The sequence below is a fragment of the Hirundo rustica genome, chromosome W (genome assembly GCF_015227805.2).
Source record: "Hirundo rustica isolate bHirRus1 chromosome W, bHirRus1.pri.v3, whole genome shotgun sequence".
NCBI lineage: Eukaryota > Metazoa > Chordata > Aves > Passeriformes > Hirundinidae > Hirundo > Hirundo rustica.
In genome coordinates this window covers 28,145,225-28,164,805 of record NC_053487.1, presented here as the reverse complement: position 1 = coordinate 28,164,805, position 19,581 = coordinate 28,145,225, and the positions used below count along the sequence as shown (strand labels likewise).

The window sequence follows — 19,581 nt, the reverse complement described above, 5'->3', positions numbered from 1 at the left end:
GTTTGTAAATGAAATTGAATATTGAAAGATGAAAGCAACAGTGGGGAAAACCCATAAATTCCATAAAAATTAAAAATTAGCAGGGGGCTATACATTAAAAGGGGAATCTTAGGTCTTAGGCATTTCGGGAAGTCTGTACCTCTCAAGTACCTCAGCCAATGGGGAAAGAGAGAGGGAAATGCAGTTGGGAAATTAGGATAAAAAGGAGGCTGTGTCCTCCGAAAAACTGAGAGACCCCAGGGGAAATGCCCCATGGCCTCTCCCTTTATTCGAATAAAGTAAAAGGACTCCTCTGTCTCCTTTTTGGACATAAACCTCTGGTGTTCGTGGATTAATTTTCCTAACATCATGGAGCAAGTGGGCCTGTAGCTCCACTCAGTCCCCTCACTGGGAAACCAAAGGCTCATTCTGTGATGCTGCTGGAGCAGTGGGAAGCAGTGGGATCCCAGTGGGTTGGGCAGAAACACAGGATGGGGATGGGACAAGGGCATCCACACAGGTGTCAGGGGCCAAATGTTTCCCTCAGGGTCTAAACAGTCTTTTGTATAAGAATAAATTAAACTTCCTTTTCTTTGTAATGAAAGCCTCTGTGGTGACTAAACTGTGCAAGTACAAAGGAACCCATTCTCTGCCACCTTGTAGGGCTGCAATAGAAGAGCAAACCCTCTGGGGTGCAGGATCAGACACCCCTCTGCAGGGGCTCGCTGCCACCCTGGCACCCCTGTCTTAGGTTGGAATGTAAAATGTGCCCAAAGTACGTATTCTATCACCATCTACGTGAGCTGTTGAAACTAGGTTGGGCAGTGTTTCCCATGCCCCCTCCCTCCGGACTATCTTCTGTAAATGGCCCATCAATGCCCTGCTGCATGACTCATAGGTAACTCCCTCCAGCAGCTATCTCTGTTTAATGGGCAATCAAGGACCCATTACAAAACTGATAAAATGATATCAGTCCATTGTGAGATGCTCCGCCCAGGGGGAGGAGCCAAGCATTCCCATCTGGATATAAACTGGGATTTGGGACAGCACAGGCAGCCTTACCCACTGGATTCCCAGAGGACAAGAGCTACCAGACCTTTCTACAGGATCACTGCTTCAACAAGACCACTTCATCTGAACTGCTACCACCACTCTGTCAGTGATCTTTTGTACTATTGCATTTGTTTTATTTTATTTTACCTTTTTTTTCTCTCCTAATAAATTATTTCTTTCTGACTTGGAGTCTCTCGCTGGTTTTGCCTTCAAGCCAGCACAACCCCCCCAGAGCCAGCCTGCACCCAGCACACATCTCAGCTCCCACTGAAGCTGACACCAGGTTCTGCTCCCATGTATGGAAAGAGGGAAATCCTGAGCAGGCTGGCTCTGGTAAGTGATACTGCAACCGGATGCAGAGCCCTTCCTGCCCTGTCAGCAGAGATAGAAAGCCAAACTCTCTGTCCTGCCCTTCCCCTACACCCCTGTAAACAGCATGGCACAAGAAATTCCATTACTAGTTTTTACCCTGGTGTGGGGAGGAGGGAGGATGGCATGTGGTTTGGACAAGACTGGAGCCAGGCCATACTGCTCCCAGAACCCAACACTCCCATCCTGGCCTCCATGAGAGACCAAACAAGGCAGCCAGGGACATGGATTTACTCAAACCCTCCTCCTGTGGCAGCTCTTTAGAGAGACACAGATGTCCATCGATGGCAAAAGGTAAGAGAGTCTGTTCTTTGCTCTGCAGGGGAAATCACAGCTTTATTTTTGGGGGTCCTGCCCCTGCAGAGTCCGGAGCCCAGTAGCTCCTTCCTCGTCCTGATCCCGTGCAAAAGAGACTGCCCCGCCTCCATCCCAGGGCTTTTATCCAGGGGGCAGGCCCTAGAGGCAGGTATAAGCCACTACCCAATCAGGGACAAGGTGGGAGTGGAACAGAGTTGGGTTACGTTCCAGTGTGGGAGGATGGGCACGGCCGAGCAGGGACAAACCACATGATACAGTTTCCAAGGGGAACAGGGGATACAGAAGAAAACATTACAAAACCCAATATAAAAATGAAACACAATATAAACCAAATTAATGCACTACAACATCCTCCCACTTTATTTTCAAACATCATAAAATATACACAGGAAAAAAAAAAAAGGATGAACTGGAGGGAAAAACCTCTTAATCTCCCAAAATGCACCATCAGTTCAGGCAGCAATGGGAAGCAGCTGCCAGGGAGCATCACCTCTATCCAGCCTCATGGCATCTTCATCTTGTGCCTGCCAGAAAGAAGGGGAGGAGGGTGAGCCCGGCACAGAGGGAAGCAGGGCACAGTCCCATCCTAGGCAGCTCTGTTTTACTGGAGGGGAACAGGCATAGTGTGAGACCAGGTTAAGGACATCACCTGTCAGGGTGCCCCCGTGGATTTCTGGATTTGCTCCTTCAGAATGAGGATGCTCTGCCGCTGTTCTGGGGGCAGCATGGCAATCTGGTCTGCTGTCAGCTGCAGGACCTGCATGATCAGTGCTGCCTGTGGGGAAAGAGGGGTCAGAGACCAGGCTGCGCTCCCTGCCAGAGCAGCCACAGCATACCAAAGCCAGGGAGGGGCTGACCCTGCCACAGAAAGGCACACAGGAAATGCTGCTCCTACTGTTTCACCCTTTCCCTTTTGTTCTCTCACCTTCTCGTGATCCTGGGGGGTGACCTGGCTCTGTCCAGGGCTAAAGCCTCCAGGCTGACCGGCTCCTTGGACTCCTGCCCCAGGAATGCCTCCTCCCTGCATGCCTGCTCCAGCCATGTTAGGAACCTGGGGGAGTAAAAGAGGAGTTAATGACTGAGGGGTCTCTGGACTCAGCCATACAAATCCAGGAAGGTAAAACAGATGATCAGATGGATGCCCTCAAGGACTGCTTGAAGATGCCTGAGCACAAAGAGAGAGTGTATTTTATGTGCTCTCCTCTACTAACTCCTGTGCTCCTTCCTGCATCTCAGGAAGAGGTGGAGAGAGGCCTGAACCTTGTCCTGTCCCCAGCTGATGGGCAGTGCCTGGGGAAATGGGACAGATGCCCTGACCCCTCAGAGCCAGTGACAAAGCCTGGTGCTTCCCAGAGCTGCTGCTCTGTGGGACACCCCCCACCCAGCCCCAGCCTACAGGATGCTGTCGGTGCCCGACCAGCTGAGCAGACGTGTGTACCTGGCGGGGCCCCTGCGGGCAACTGGCTCCCATGTTAAGTGGTCCAGGACCCTGTATCCCACTAGGTATTGGGCCACGTGGGTTGGGACCAGGCCCTCGAGGCTCCAGGACCCTGGCCTCCATGGCCCTGGCTTCCAGCACTCGTGGCTCCAGGCCTCGCACCTCCATCACCCGGGGCTCCAGCCCGCGCGGCTCCAGCCCTCGGGGATCTCTTCCGACTGCAGAGAAAACACAAGGTAAGCTCTTGAAGGAAGCAGTGCTGCAGGGAGTGTGGGATTGAGCCTGCCTCCTCCTTTGTCTGGGGGCCAGCAAGTACCCAAGAGGTGCAGGGCTGGGAGCAGAGGGGACATGCCTGGAGAAAGTCCCTTGCACCCTGGGACTGTCCCTCCTCGCCTGGAGTCAGTCATTTCACTGCCCAAACCCCCTTCCTACGCCTTGGGTTGGGGCAGCTGGCTCCACTCTGACTTCTTGCCTGCACAATCCAAGCCACCCAGTATTTCATGCCCCCTCTCTCACCTCGAGCATCCATCAAGGGCCCCCGTGGCTCTCCCATCAGTGGTCGGGGTTCTCCCATGGGTCCCCCCCTCATCTCATGGGGGGGCCACGGCTGTCATGACCAGGCATATGGTGCATAGGGGCTCCCTGGTGGGGCGGCCCAAGATAACCTCTGATGCAGAGAGACGAGGAGAGCAAAGCAGGAGGAGGAGAAAAAGCGAGAGAGTGTGAATCAGACACTGGCATGGCACGGTCTGGGCAGAGTGCTGGGATTTCCCCCGAAGACGGCCGCAGGGGAGGAGGGCAAGGCTGGCACAGGGATGGGTGATGGTGGCCCCATGCCACAGGGCAGCTGCCATCACCCCGGGGATATCCCTTCCCCGGGGGAACGGGCCGGCCCCCATGGTTGGCAGCACACAGGCCTCCAACCAGGCAGCAGTGACTCCCGGAAAGCTGGTGCCATCCCTGTCCTCAGCGAGAGGTTACCCTTGGGCAAGGGACAGTGCCAAGGGCTCCTCTCCTTCCCTCTCCCCTCACCTGGGCTCCACTTCTCCAGTGACTGAGAGCAGGGTCCCTCCGCGAGGGTCATTCGGGGCATCTCCCAAAAGGCCTCGAGGCGGCGGGCCACTAGCAGGTAGAGGTCCACGCTGCATAGAGGCCCTCGGGTCTGGCATGGGCACTGCCAGGGAGACACACAAGAACTTGTGAGGATCTGCATGACCAGTGCCGTGCCAAGACTGTGTCTGGCGCTCTCAGGCTGGGTGTGGGGCAGCCACGCTGCTCCCCTGAGCTGTGCTATCTGCTGGGGACACAGCCCCACACATGAGGCTGGAGCACACCAAAGCCTCTTCCCTGGCTGCCAATTTTATTCCTCTCTTTCTTCTCTGGTTTTATTTCAGGTTCCTTATGGCACCAGGGGCCAAACCAAGCATGGGTGCCCCCATGGCAATCCCTACAAGTGTGGGCATCAACACGCTGCTGACACGGGGCCAGGAGCAAAGCAAGACATGGAAGGCTGTTGGAGTCCAGGGCATTCCTTTGGTTGCCCTGGAGGGTCAGGGACCTGGGCAGGGGGGTCTGGGACCCCAGCCCAGAGCTCAGAGAGACACTGGCTTTGATTTCAGTCCATGGGAAAAACTTCCTATATTGAGAGAAGGTTTACATGCCACAAGAATGTGAGAAATAGTTGTTTAGCTTATCACAGAATGAGAAAATACTAGTTTTAGGTTTCTAGCATTGAAGTGAATGGGGACAAGATGGAGAATCTGGGGCGTTGTCTCCTTCTCCTTCTCCTTCTTCTTCCCTCACTCCATTGCTGCATTGACGTGGCACAAAGTAGTTAGTGAGGATTGGGTCAAAGTGAAGATGACCTTTTTAGTAATAGTGATAGACATTGGTAAGAAATAGTAAATAAGAAATACGTAGTAATTAGTATAAAAGATAAGGACAGCCCAGCTCGGGGGGAGACGTGAGGAATCCATGCAGCTGCGAACATCTTGTCGGACTCCGAGAAAATTGTAAGATAAGAAACAATAAACGAAGTATGCAACCTTGAAAAATCTAAACCTGAGAACTCCGTCTCTTCCTTCGGCTCGGCTCGGAGCTGTGCAGGGGAGCAAGGACCCTGAAACCACCTCAATGTTGGGGTAAGCCCCCGACAAATGGCGTCCCTGAGTGCGCAGAAATTTCTGGCATCCCTGAGAGTGGACAGAAACATCTGGCATTCCTGACTGGCACTCCTGAAAAGGAACGCTGAGAAGGGTCGCAGCAACCTCTGCAGAAACATCAAAAAGCTCCCAGAACATCAAACAGCCAAGCCAACAACTCCGGAGAAGAAACACCTGTCTGGCCAAAACACCAGCTCACTCCAGTTCGTTCCAGACGACGGCTTTCCACTGGGCCCAGGAACCCGTCACCCTGATATCTGCTGGACGGAGATCGGGACACCTCTGAAACGAATCGGACCACAGCTGGGGAAAGTTTCATTTTGGTAAGACCTGTGAAATTCAGAACACACCGCGCGATGGGGGGAACTAGCTCCCAAGAGAGAACAATAATATTAGAAAATCTAAAAGAATTGATATCAAAATATAATGCAGCGCTGAAAGATAAAGAGCTCGAAGCCCTGATGTTATGGGTCAAATGTAATTATTCACAGTGTGAGACCCAGTCTCTTTTTGAGCCAGGTTTTTGGCAAGAAGTAAACAGAAATCTTTATGATAAGGCCACACGAAAGCAGAAAATACCCGCAAAGCTTTTATCAGCGGGAAGAATTATGTTAGAAGTTATAACAGAATATAGTAGAGAGAGCTGCAGGATTGGACAGCAGCCAAGCAAACAGAAGGAGTTTGGCACACAGCCAGGACACAGAGCTATGCCAATTCCGAGGTCGGTACCTCCCCCAAGGGAATGGGAAGGGGGAGGGGAAAGAACACAGGTATTTCAAGGTCCAACAAAAACCTCGTCAGAAACCACAAAATTAGTGCCAGGAAAACCCAAACTTTTAATACATCCAAGGGAACAGGAGGAATTTGACATGCTTTTCTTTGAAGCAGTCCCAGAACAAACCCCTCATTTGTATAGGGAGGGGGAGGGGAGAATGAGTCCACCAAGGAGTCCATTTACTCCTCCGGGGTCACCGCGCCCATGTTCTCCTCAGTCGCCGTTGCTCCTTTCCCTTCCCGTGGAAAAACCGGGTGCGGGGGAAGCAAGCGGGGGGGGGGAAAGAGGCGGGTCAGGCGCCGTTGGAGCAGCGGGGGGGCGAGGCTGCGCGGGGGATGGAAGCCGCGCGAGGGACCGAATCTAACCTATCGCGTCGAGGTGCAGCGGGACGCGACGGGGCGCGATCGCGGAGTGCGTCGGGAGATATAGACGCGGGTCGCGAGGAGGAGGAGGCCGCGGGCAGAGCAGGGGGGATGAGAACAGAGCAGGCAGCTCGGCGCGCGCTGATGACGCAAGCTACGGGAAGTGAAACAGCTCAAAATATCGCGTCGCGGAGCGCCGGGAGGGACGCGCTGAGAGCGGAAGTGTCAAGCCGAGAACTACAAACCCCAGAAGGCTCAGCGGCCGGTTCAGGCGCATGTGCGGCAAGGGCAGGTAGAAGCCCAGGGCGCGTTTCTATTCGGGGGGAGTCTGATTCCGATGACGAAGATGACGGGGCGGACCTTGAGCGCCGGACAGGACGGGGTATCCTGTCGGATTCCGCGGGGCCGGGGCTGGCAGGGGCGGAATGGGCGGTGACGGGGCGTGGCCGAGGCGGGGAGAGTCTCGAAGGCACCACCCCCAGGCAGCAAGGGCTGCGGAGCCCGACTCCGCCCACAAGCAGCTATGACCTTGAATCGCCGGCGTGCCGTGATTCAGGGACAGCTGCCGAGGTGTTACGGACGGGCGCGCGTCCAAAAATTTCTCAGATTTTACAGGCTTTTCCAGAACTTAAAAGATACTTGAGAACTCCGAGCCCACAGAGGACAGCTGCCAGCGTGCCGTCGTCACTGAGAGGCGGGGCAGAGAGGCAGCGAGCACGGAGATCATCAGTTGCATCCACCGAAGGATCGGTATGGGAGGATGTACCCACATTGCATCGTTTTTTTCCAATTTCATACAAAAAATCAACTTCTTCAGAACAGCGATTCAAACAGAAGCCAAGAGAACCTTTGCCAATGGTGAGGGATGATGATGTTATTGATGAGGACCATGAGATGTCAATCACAGATGAAGATATAATCAGAATCACAGCATCAGAAGGGATTCCTGCCAGGAGAGTAAAGGCACTTGAGTTTACACGACAAGCGTCGTCATTTTTATTATCTGAGGACTTTATGAACAAATTTTTTCGAAGGTTCACTGAAACAGCATTTCGCCATGATCCCACGTCTTCCTTCTCTCAGATTTTTCTTCCAGGGAAGGAAGTTTCAAAAAAATTTCAGGATGCTCAGCAAGCTCTGATTCCTGTTCAGCAAGTGAAAGAAAAAGAAAAAGAAAAAGAAAAAGAAAAAGAAACAGAAAAAGAGAAAGAAAAAGAAACAGAAAAAGAAACAAAACCCGAGGAAGTGAAGCCTCCAAAACAAGTGGGTCCTGAGAAAGAAGAAGCAGCAGAGAAAGCAAAAACAAAGGAATCAATTTCAGAGGCAGGCACTGCACAGGCTTCTGCCAAGCCAAAATTTGATCCAACAGACTGGACAGAAATAAAGAAATTTGCATTGAAAGGGGATACACTTTCAATGGATCCAAAAGGCATAGTTATGCCAGTGACATATGATGCACATGATGCAAACCCAAAATGGGAGAGATTGGATCGTGAAGTCGTCAGGGATCTGATGAAAGCCGTTCGTGATAATGGATTGGGGTCTCCATACTTCAAACAACTTTTGAAAGGGACATTTAATATTTATGATTTAACACCATTTGACATCCGATCTCTTGCAACCATGATCCTAAGCGATTCACAATTCATTCTCTGGGAAGCAAAATGGAGAAAAATTTTAAATGATTACAGAATCAAATACCAAGGTGGAGCGAATGCAGGCTTCACAGTGGCACAAATGGCCGGTGATCCACCACTTGACAGTGCAGCTCGTCAAGCCAGTTTTCTTCCTCGAGATGTTCTGACAGACATCAAAGATGCAGCCAGAAAGGCAATGGTGCAGATTCCACCAGCAGGAGTCACAGAAAGTCTTTTTACAGATGTAAAGCAAGGTCCTTCAGAACCCTTCGCTTCATTCATCGATCGTCTCACTCAAGCAGTGGACAGGCAAGTCATTGATGAGGGAGTGAAGTCACACATGATCCGGTGTCTTGCATTTGCAAATGCCAATCCAGAATGCAAGCGAGTCATCAGTGCAATGCCAGGCCAACCCACCATGGCAGAAATTCTAGAGGCATGCAGCAAGGTGGGGACACCACAGCACGTTGCAACAATTTTAGGAGATCAAGTGGAAAAAGCTGTCAAAGAAGCATTTGCAAATTTTCAACAAAGACAGTGTTACAAGTGTGGCAAACCAGGGCATTTCAAGAAGGACTGCCTACAAATTACAAACAATGCAGACTCATCAGATCGTTGTTCGGCATGCGGGGGAAGGAAACGTCGTCCTGCGAGAAACAATGCAAGTGGAGGAACTCAGTCGGGAAACTCCAGGAGGAGCGCGGATCGTCAACGCGCAACGACACAAGTGATGGCGATGACTCAAGAGCAAGCTCCGCAAGGGGGACAATCATCAGGGAACAGCATTCTGACGCCCTCAGCAGGACAATTTGTAGGATCCCCAGCGATCCAGAGTTATTACCATCCGGGGCGCAATGCGATTTGGCAACTTCCAAAGTGATATGTTTTTTGGATGACAATTATGCAGTGATACCCACTGGTGTCACTGGATCCTCGTGGAAGAGGCAGGACTTTCTAATTATAGGTAAGGACAGAAGCAGTGTTTTGGGACTTGTTATTTACCCTTCTGTCATTTCAGCAGATCACAATGATGAGTTGACAGTTTTAGCGAAGCCTCATCATCCACCATTGATCATTCCCCCAAACACCTCAATTGCCAGGGCAATTGCATTGCCACCCCATGCTGCAGAACAAGTCTTGCCAGTGCTCCGGGAACAAGATCCTCCTTCAGGCATAGGGGGGAACACCTTGTGTCTGCAGAGTGAAGATGCGATTGTTGTCTCGGGGCCAGGAGGTAAGACTGCAATCATTCACCCATTTGTTGTGCAAAGACCCATCACAGTATGAGGAAGGGACATTTTAGTGCAATGGGGCGTGAGGTTGGAAGTGGATTTTTAGTGGGGGTCACTGTGGCACTCACCACTTTGAAACTGACCTGGAAAACAGACAATCCTGTCTGGGTGGATCAGTGGCCCCTTGAGAGGAAAAAATTGAGTGCTCTCAAAAACTTGGTCAGGGAACAATTGGAAAAGGGACACATTGTACCGACAAACAGTCCCTGGAATTCCCCAGTTTTTGTCGTTCGCAAGAAAGCCCCTGGCTCATGGAGATTGCTTCATGATCTCAGAAAAATCAATGAGGTCATTGAGGAAATGGGACCACTTCAGCTGGGGCTTCCATCTCTCTCAATGATTCCGAGAGATTGGCCGCTGGTGATCATTGATCTCAAAGATTGTTTTTTCAGCATCCCACTTCATCCAGATGATGCTCCTCGATTTGCCTTTTCCATCCCAAGCATCAACAGGGAGGAGCCTCTGCAGAGATACCATTGGGTTGTTCTTCCTCAAGGTCTCAAGAACTCTCCGACCATCTGCCAATGGTTTGTTGCACGGGCACTGTGTCCAGCTCGAGAGAAACATCCAGGAGCAAAAATCATTCATTACATGGATGATCTGCTCATTGCTGCCCCGACACAACAGGAATTGCAGAGGGCTCGTGACTGTGTGATCACAGAGGTGCAAAATGCAGGTTTGGAAGTTTCCACTTCAAAAATCCAGGAAATTGCACCTTGGAAATACCTAGGATGGAAAATCACTGAACAAACAGTGAAACCACAGAAAATTGAAATTAGAACAGAAGTTAACAACTTACAGGATTTGCAACAACTTTTGGGAGAGATCAACTGGATGAGATCCATCTTGGGGATCACAAATGATGAACTTGCGCCGTTGTTCAATCTTTTGAAAGGGGACAGTAACATCAAATCCCACAGGAGCCTCACTCCTGAGGCTCGGGAAGCCCTTGAGAAAATTGCTGGAGCCCTCCAGCAGAGACAGGCACATCGTTTTGTAACATCTTTACCTTTCTTTCTTGCAGTGTTGGGGGAAAAAATACAGTTATATGGGTTGATTTTTCAGTGGGATTCATCACAAAAAGACCCATTGTTGATTTTGGAGTGGATTTTTTTATCTTACAGGTCTCCAAGGACGATCCTCTCAAGTCTGGAAATGATAGCTCAGATCATCATCAAAGCTAGGACCAGGCTGCAAACAATGGCAGGCAAAGACTTTAAAACAATTTACCTGCCTTTGAAAAAAGATTATTTTGATTGGGCATTGCAGAAATCAGAGGACTTGCAGATTGCATTGTTAGATTACCCAGGTGTTTGTACTATTCATTTCCCAAGCCACAAGCTGTTGAAAGCAAAATTAAGTTTCAGAGAAAAGCCAAAAATAAGTGAGGTGCCATTGGATGCAATAACAGTATTTACCGATGGCTCTGGAAAAACTCACAAATCAGTAAGTACATGGCAGGATGACATCACAGGGGAGTGGAAATCAGATATAAGAATAGTACAAGGGTCACCACAGATAGTGGAATTAGCAGCAGTGGTCAGAGCTTTTGAACTGTTCCAGCAACCTTTTAATTTGATCACAGATTCAGCTTATGTAGCTAATGTGGTCAAAAGACTTGAGGGTTCACTTTTGAGAGAAGTTGACAATGAAAATTTATATTCATATCTATTGTGCATGAGGACATTGTTGCAGAACAGAAAACATAAATATTTTGTCTCGCACATCAGAGCACATTCTTCTCTTCCAGGTTTTTTAGCAGAAGGCAATGCACATGCAGACAAATTGACCATGCCAATTTCAAGGACTTTACCGAACATTTTTGAACAGGCAAAATTGAGTCATGCATTCTTTCATCAGAATGCTCAAGCACTAATGGACACTTTTAACATTTCCAAAAGTCAGGCAAAGGAAATCATTAGTGCTTGCCCTGATTGTCAGCTTGTTCAACCTCCTGCTTCCATGGGAGCAGTCAATCCAAGAGGATTGCACAGTTTGCAGTTATGGCAAACTGATGTCACAAAATATCCATCTTTTGGGAAACTCAAAAACATTCATGTTTCAGTTGACACATTTTCAGGTGCAGTCTTCGCATCACTGCACACAGGTGAAACAGCACAACATGCTTGTCGACATTTCTTGCAGGCATTTGCATCTTTGGGCGTGCCACAAGAAATCAAAACAGACAATGGACCAACATATATAGGGAAAGTGCTTGACAAATTCCTGAAGAGGTGGGGTGTCCATCATACTTTTGGTATCCCACACTCTCCAACAGGTCAAGCAATCATTGAAAGGACACATCAAACATTAAAATCCCTTTTGGACAGACAAAAAAGAGGAGAAGCAGACGCAACACCATACATGCGCTTGAATAAAGCCTTGTATGTGTTGAATTTTCTAAATTGCTCTTTTGCAGAGCCAACTCCACCAATCATCAGGCATTTTTCAAACAGCACAAGAGCGAAACTGAAGGAAAATCCTTTGGTTTTGGTCAGAAACCCAGAAACAGGACAAATTGAAGGGCCATTCAAATTAATAACTTGGGGCAAGGGATATGCTTGTGTCTCCACAGCAATTGGACCAAAGTGGCTGGCGGCGAGGCACGTGAAACCGTACCGAGTCCAGACGCAAGCAGAGACAGACCCCAAGACCGGAGGAAGAGAAGTGGGCACGCAGACGTGAGCCGGTGTCAAGACAGCAGACATCCTTTCGTTCTACGTGCAAAAGAGACTTTGGGACTTGTTTTCTTGGGGACTTGGGTGGTGTTGCATTTCTAGGGATTCCCAGGGAAAAGAGGGCATTGAAAATGAAAGAACTATCCTCGTGCCTCATTCTCTCCTTGGTTGCCTTGAGCAATGCGGCAGTTTTGCCCGTGGCTCAACCAAAAGAGAATGTTTGGGAAACTCTAGCCAATGCATCAGGTTTGGATACCATCTGCCTGACTCACTCAAGACCAGGAAAACCTTTTTCAACTTGTTTAGTGGGGTTGCCAGTGAGCAAATGGCCGATTCCAGAAAACATCCCTCCAAAGATTTCAAAGTCCATTGTAGATCCAGTGGGCCAATGGGATGTTTGGACGAAATTCCTTCCTGCGGCTCCTTTTGAACCTCAGGAACTGGAAATTCTTGGATCGGTCCAAATGCAATTCTGTGTGAAATTTGGCCTTTCTGGAGTGACAAAAAATAGAACTGTAGATGTCACCCCGAACCTCAATTTTTACAGAAATTCATCATCTTGGTGTAATTACACTAAGATGCTGAAGAAACCATCCAATCATGTTCCAGCTCAGTTGCCGAGGGGAAATTTTTTCATTTGTGGGGACAAAATTTGGCCCGCAATTCCTGCAAACGCCACAGGTGGTCCTTGCAGCATTGGAATGCTTTCATTGCTAACACCCGACATGACACTGATGAGAAAACTAAAACAGAGAGGGAAAAGATCGGTTCAAATGTATGATCCAAATTGTGATGATGATGTTCACACATGGAGCAAGGCTCAGAGAATTGCAGTTGCAATTTTTTCACCACAGGCAGCGTCAGGAGCAGCCTTGACACAATTGGATCACGTGGGTTGTTGGCTGAGCAAACATGCCCGAGCTGTTTCTCTTGCACTGAGTGACATGTTGTTAGACATTGATAGTGTAAGACGAGCAAGTCTCCAAAACAGGGCAGCGATCGATTATCTTTTGCTGACCCACGGGCATGGGTGTGAGGAATTTGAGGGAATGTGCTGCATGAATTTGTCGGATCATTCCAAATCCATTCATGAAAACATCAGGCAATTGAAGGAGAGTGTCAACAAACTTGGAGAGGTAACTGGGTCATGGATGGATGGTTTGTTCAATTTGTTTGACCTTTCACCATTGTGGAAGGAAATTTTGAAAATAGTTATATATATTTTAGTAGGGCTTGTAATCCTTCTCATGATTTTGCCGTGTTTGTTTCTATGTATACGGCAAGCCATGGACAAGGTGGCCAAGGAGGTGTTTTTGGTTCAAACAGGAGGGGGAGATGTTGGAGTCCAGGGCATTCCTTTGGTTGCCCTGGAGGGTCAGGGACCTGGGCAGGGGGGTCTGGGACCCCAGCCCAGAGCTCAGAGAGACACTGGCTTTGATTTCAGTCCATGGGAAAAACTTCCTATATTGAGAGAAGGTTTACATGCCACAAGAATGTGAGAAATAGTTGTTTAGCTTATCACAGAATGAGAAAATACTAGTTTTAGGTTTCTAGCATTGAAGTGAATGGGGACAAGATGGAGAATCTGGGGCGTTGTCTCCTTCTCCTTCTCCTTCTTCTTCCCTCACTCCATTGCTGCATTGACGTGGCACAAAGTAGTTAGTGAGGATTGGGTCAAAGTGAAGATGACCTTTTTAGTAATAGTGATAGACATTGGTAAGAAATAGTAAATAAGAAATACGTAGTAATTAGTATAAAAGATAAGGACAGCCCAGCTCGGGGGGAGACGTGAGGAATCCATGCAGCTGCGAACATCTTGTCGGACTCCGAGAAAATTGTAAGATAAGAAACAATAAACGAAGTATGCAACCTTGAAAAATCTAAACCTGAGAACTCCGTCTCTTCCTTCGGCTCGGCTCGGAGCTGTGCAGGGGAGCAAGGACCCTGAAACCACCTCAATGTTGGGGTAAGCCCCCGACAGAAGGCTCCTGGAAGCACAGTGTCAAAGGGGACTGGATCTCAGGCAAAAGCCTTTTCTAAACAGGCTCTCCTTTTCCACTGGAGGCTCTGTGCATGGTTCTAGCCTGTTTTCTCCTGTAGCCCTAGTCAAAATCCTGCCTCCTTCATCTCCTCTTACTGCTGTCAGGCTACAAGGAGTGACATGCCAGACCCCGGCCCTGAGAACAGCGGGGTGAGAGATGCTCTCTGCACACTCCACAATGAGCTCCATGGGAAGAGGGAGATGGCGGGTGCCGGGATACCTTGAACGCGTTCGATAGACGCAGGCCTGGCAGGTCCCACGGGCGAGAGCTGCAGGTTCCCTGGGAAAGCAGCAGGAAAAGAGGGAAAGAGCAGACACGTAAAATAGTGTATGCACACATGCACCGACCAGCTTTGGGGACAGTGCTTCCTGCAGGATCACACTCCCTGAAGTCCCCAGGAAAACCTACAGAGAAAATGCTGCAAGTCTGGCTTTATCAACCTCTTCCATTAACACCACCTTTGTCATCACAGGCAGGACAGCCAGCGTGGCACAGTCCTTCCCTCACTCAAGGAGAGAGGCAGGGAGAGAAAACATCCTGCCGAGAGATGTGGCATTCCGTGGGGCCACGCTGGCCCCATAATGCACACCCAGCTTCTGCTCTCCAAAACCTTTTGGGTGCCAAGAACTATCAGGTAGCTTTCAGGAAGACAGTGCCCACCCCAAAGAAAATGAGTCAGCTGCCCTTAAGGCCAAAGGACCTCAGACTAGGTTTGCCATGTTGTTGAAACAAGGCCTAGGACAGAAGTCAAGGCAACAGAGGTAACAGGTGTCTGCATGTGTTGTTCCTGGGAGAACAGGAACACCTGGGTCATACTAACCTATGTATGGCAACATGTGAACCATAAGGGATCGGGCCCCAGGGCTGGGCCGTACAGACTGTGCCTTCGGAGGAAGATCCCAGCCGTCACTCTCCGGAAAGTCCCCACCAAGCCTCAAGCCAAAACGGAGACCCAGCTCCCTCTGCTGGGCACAGCACGGGAGGATGCAGTGGCTGCCCCAGCTGCTTCCCAGCACCCAGGCAGCAAAGGAGCAGGACAAGGACCAGAGAAGAGCAGGCTGTGCCTGCCCGCACAAGCACAGGGACAGACACGGACTCACAGAGATGGAAAGCACAGGCACATCCCACTCGATGGAGACAGGCAGCTCTCCTGGCTTCCAGGGCACAACTGCACAACATGACGCAGAATGAGCTGGGAGCCAATCGGAGCATGGGCTGAGCCCTGGGAGCCAGGGAGCTGCTACCACAGCCTTGTGCCTCAATGAACAAACCCAGACACAGCCCCGGGGCTGGGCACAGCCAGGCTGCAGGCAGCTGGAGCACAGCACTGCTCACTGGAGCGAGGCTCACACCACACACAACACTACACACATCTGCTTTACCTTGCCCACGCTCCAAGGGGATGGGCCCTGCACCCGGCATCCCAGCTTGTGGCTGCATCCCACCTGAGAGGAGATAGGCAGAGATCAGACCCCTCCTCAGCCATCCCTGATGAGTAACCTGTTCCTTTAGCCCCAAATACCTTCTCGCTCACAGCTCCTGGGGGAGCATCTGGAGGTTTATTCCCTTGGTGTTGGTTCCCCCCAGTGATAATCAAACTTTGCAGCCCACTTCTGGCAGCAGCACAACCACAATGTACAGTACAGGATTATGTGTGGTCTCACAGGGCCAAACCCTCTGGTTAGGGGGAGGGCAGAGGGGGGTGTCTGCAGGATCCATGTGCTCACAGATGGGGCAGCTCAGCCCAAACTCACCGCCTGGAGACATGCGGCCAGGGCCTGGGCCCTGCACAGGGGCTGCCATCTGTCCTGGGGCTGGCACTCCCCCCTGCATGGGTGGCTGCATCAGAGGAGGAGTACCGTTGACGTGCATCCCGCCCTGCTTGGGAGATACACTGGATCTCAGGACCACCCCAACACACAGGCATGTGCCCAGCTGAGAGAGCTGGAGCTGGCAATGCCCATTTCTCCTGTACAGCTCATGTGTTGTGCAGGCTCTTACTATGGGCTGTGGCTGGGATGATGGGGTGTTCTGTGGGTTTAGCTGTGCATTGGGCCCAGGCCCCGGCCCTGGCACTGGCTGCTGGTTGCCTGGGATCAGAGGAGGAACACTGGTCTGGCGATGCAGGATTTTCTAGGGGAGGAAGAAGGAGAAAGGAGTTCTTTTCCACTGCCACTCTACAAAGGCTACCACCAATATCCTCCCAACCCTGGATGAGCAGCAAGGGACAAACCAGCGCAATCTCTGGGTCGACAATCCTCATGACCACCTGGGCCTGCAGCAGTGCATAAGCCAGCTGTGGGTTCTGGAGCAGCATGTTCCTGGCTTCCTGGGGGCTGTTCTGGACACACAGCTGAGAAGATAGGCACTGATCAGAGCTCTGACAAGGTGTGACAGGGGCTGGGAGGAGGCAGGCAGTGGCGGGAGGAGCTGTACTCACACAGGGAGCATGACCCTCCTGCACTCACCTTCATCTGCTTCATCAGCTCAAACATCTGCTCAGGCGGCAGGCTGGCCACTGCCCGGCTGATGGACTCAGGGGCATCCTCTGGGTTGACAGGGTCCCCATAGGGTGACTCTATGATGGGTGCACCTGTGCCCAAGCCTGCAATACAGTTGGTGACTTCATATTGCAACACGAACAGCGCATGCAACAGGCTCATCAGGAGGAGAGCACCAGCCCATCAGGGGGAAAAGGAGGCAGTGACAACATGGAGATGTTAGGAGGAATTTCTTCACAGAAGGGGTGATTAGGCATCAGAACAGGCTGCTCAGGGAGGTTGTGGAGCCACTGTTCCTGGAAGCATTTAAATAAAGACTGGATGTGGCATTTAATGCTCCAGTCTAGTTGATGCAGAGGTGTGTGGTCAAAGGTTGGACCATGACCTTTAGAATCCTTTTCCAAACTAAATAATTCTGTGATTCTGTGATCATCTGGGAGTGAAAACACAGAGCTGAGCCCATGCATCCCTCTGGGGAACTACTCACAACACCCCTCAGAGCAGGTCATCACTGTCAGCCTGGCAGAAGAGACACGCCCTGCCAAGGCCGGGCTCAGCATGAGACTCCCAAAAGCCCAACTCACTCTTGAGCTCCTCCTTGTTCTTCTCGCTGGCGGCATTGTCAACGCGCAGGGCCCTGCCGCTGAACTCGCGCCCGTTGAGGTTGCGCATGGCGCTGAGCGCCGTCTCCTGGTCCTGGTACTCGCAGAAGCCATAGCCCTTGGGCTTCCCTGTCTCCCTGTCGTACACCAGCCTGTGTGGTGAGCAGAGCAAGGCCGCTGCTGAGGGCAGTGTGGGCATACCACTGTGCCCATGGCTCCCACAGATCCAGAGGGGATACTGGGCTAGAGAGTGCTGGGAGCAGAGTGAAGGCTCCTGAGTCAGCCCAAGGCACACAGCAGTCAGGCCTATGCCAAAGCCAAAGGGCCTGCCAGCTCCTGGCATGGGTGTTCCCAAAGCTGTGGTGTGCAGGAAGCCCACCAGTGCCAGTTCTGTGCCTGCCATGATCCCACAAGGCATAGAATGGGACTGGGTGCTCCTGGAACTCCCAAAACCTTAACAGAGCTCTCCAGGGCCTGGTGCCAAGCCTGGAAAACACCTGGGAGGCACAGGGATGGAAGTGAGGAGCACAGAGCCTGACCAGGACCTGAGCACTTATCAGCCACAGCAGGATGGTTTCTCCAGCCCAGAACTGCGTGCCCACATCCATCTGCTGTGCTCAGGACATTGTGCTCCATCTCCAGGTGACCCTAGCACAGACACTCAGTCCCTCTGCCCTGAGCACAGCTGGCCCAGCCTCACAATCCCACAATAGATGCTGGGGTTGTGTTTCCTCATGCTCTGCATGAGGAAATAGCCTCGAGGTGTCCCGTGGAGGTTTAGATGGGATATTAGGCAGAGTTTCTTCACCAAAACGGTTGTCAAGCATTAGAACAGGCAGCCCAAGGCAGTGGCGGAGTCACCATCCCTGAAAGTGGTCAAAAAGTGTGTGCATGTGGCACTTGGAGACACGGTGGGCTTGGCAGTGCTGAGGGAACGGTTGGGCTGGATGGTTTTAGAGGCCTTTCCCAACGTTAACGATTTACGATTCCATGGTTCCAAGGCCGGCTCCGTGGAGCCCGCGGGGATCGGTCTGCGCCGAGCAGGGGGACCCGGGGGAGGCCTGCGGCCGCTCTCACCTAAAGCTGACCACGGGCCCAACCTCCGAGAAAATGTCCTTCAGCTGTTCCTCCGTGGCCTCATACGGGATGTTCCCCACTGCGGAGACAGACGGTGCTGCCGGTCAGCGCGGGGGGTATAGACCCCGACGGCGAGGGGAGGAGATCCGCCGGCCCCCCGCCTGCCTCTGCCCCTTTCCCTTTGCAGGTCGTGGTCCCGCCCCCGCGGCCTCACCGAACACGGAGCGCAGGGACCGATCCACGGCGGGGTCCCGCACCGACAGGCCCGCCATCGCACCGCCCGCACCGCTTCTGGTCCGTGCGCCAACCGTTCCCCCGCTTCCGCCCGCGCCCGCAACAAGCATGGCAGCGGCGCACTTAGAAAGCGCTCCGGCGGGAAGCGCGGCACCGGTGGGAGCGGGGTGGGGGTGCCGGGACCCTCCGGGACACCCGAACGGAGGTGCTGCGGCCTCGGGGCTCCCCCGGCACCGAGAGCCGGCCTCCGGGCAGCCCCACTGAGACGTTAATTTTGAGGAACTAAGGATTTTTTTTGGAAAGTTAAGATAATAAGTTGCTGAACTAGCTGAAGTAGATAGGTAATCTTTGTTCGCAGTTAACAGAAGCCGGATCTTAGATAAGCTACCCTGGATCTTGTAACTCATTTCTTGTCAGGTTTATGTTTATGTAGTTGTCCTTGTCATGAAAAACAGAATGTGGTAAATAAGACATAAGATAGCTGCAGATTTCCTGCTTAAAGGATCCGTTGAACACAGGAAACTGTAAGTTCTACCAAGGAATCATTTGTCACGAATGCATTGAAAAGGTAGAAAGGTCAGGACGAGGAAGACTCATTTTACTTCCTCATTTTAGGTGACCCCTCCCCAAAATAGACCCCCGACTCATTTTAAGAAACAAAGTACGCATGCTTAATAGCCTTTTTGCCAATTAGCATACGAAGCGAGGAATGGGAGGTGACAGGGGTATGAATATGCATTTGTATTTTGGATATTCAACACTTTTGTGAATAAAAGACTTTGTAATTACCTGTGAATTTCGCAGTGCGAATTAGGGAACTATCCCGCGTGCTGCCCGGCCGTAATAAACATACACTTTCTAACTTTGAACTGTTAGAGAGTTTTTGTCCGTCACAGTTGGGTATCGATACTAGATCAATACCCGTATTTCTTTAATAAATCATTTTGGCGAGCCAGGCAGGAGACTGCTCTCTCTGGCCGTGGGGCCAGCGGGGTCCAGGACCCCTCTGGGCGCCCACCCGGAATTTTCTGGGAAGAGGGCTCCTGCGGTCCTGCTGACCAC

General features: G+C 51.3%; 1 protein-coding gene across 1 annotated transcript; it reads right to left on the bottom strand.

Annotated features, from left to right (window-relative positions):
• Positions 1–2,052: 2,052 nt before the first annotated feature.
• On the bottom strand, positions 2,053–18,587 carry LOC120764837 (cleavage stimulation factor subunit 2-like). The gene is given in 16 exon segments (XM_040088915.1): positions 2,053–2,243; positions 2,369–2,494; positions 2,645–2,770; positions 3,158–3,366; positions 3,617–3,760; positions 3,763–3,824; positions 4,190–4,331; positions 14,325–14,384; positions 15,488–15,550; positions 15,860–15,983; positions 16,107–16,238; positions 16,339–16,458; positions 16,574–16,710; positions 17,191–17,360; positions 18,286–18,364; positions 18,500–18,587. Coding segments are annotated over 15 exon segments (1,749 nt in total). The 5' UTR covers positions 18,558–18,587; the 3' UTR covers positions 2,053–2,243; positions 2,369–2,371.
• Between the last annotated feature and the right edge of the window lie 994 nt (positions 18,588–19,581).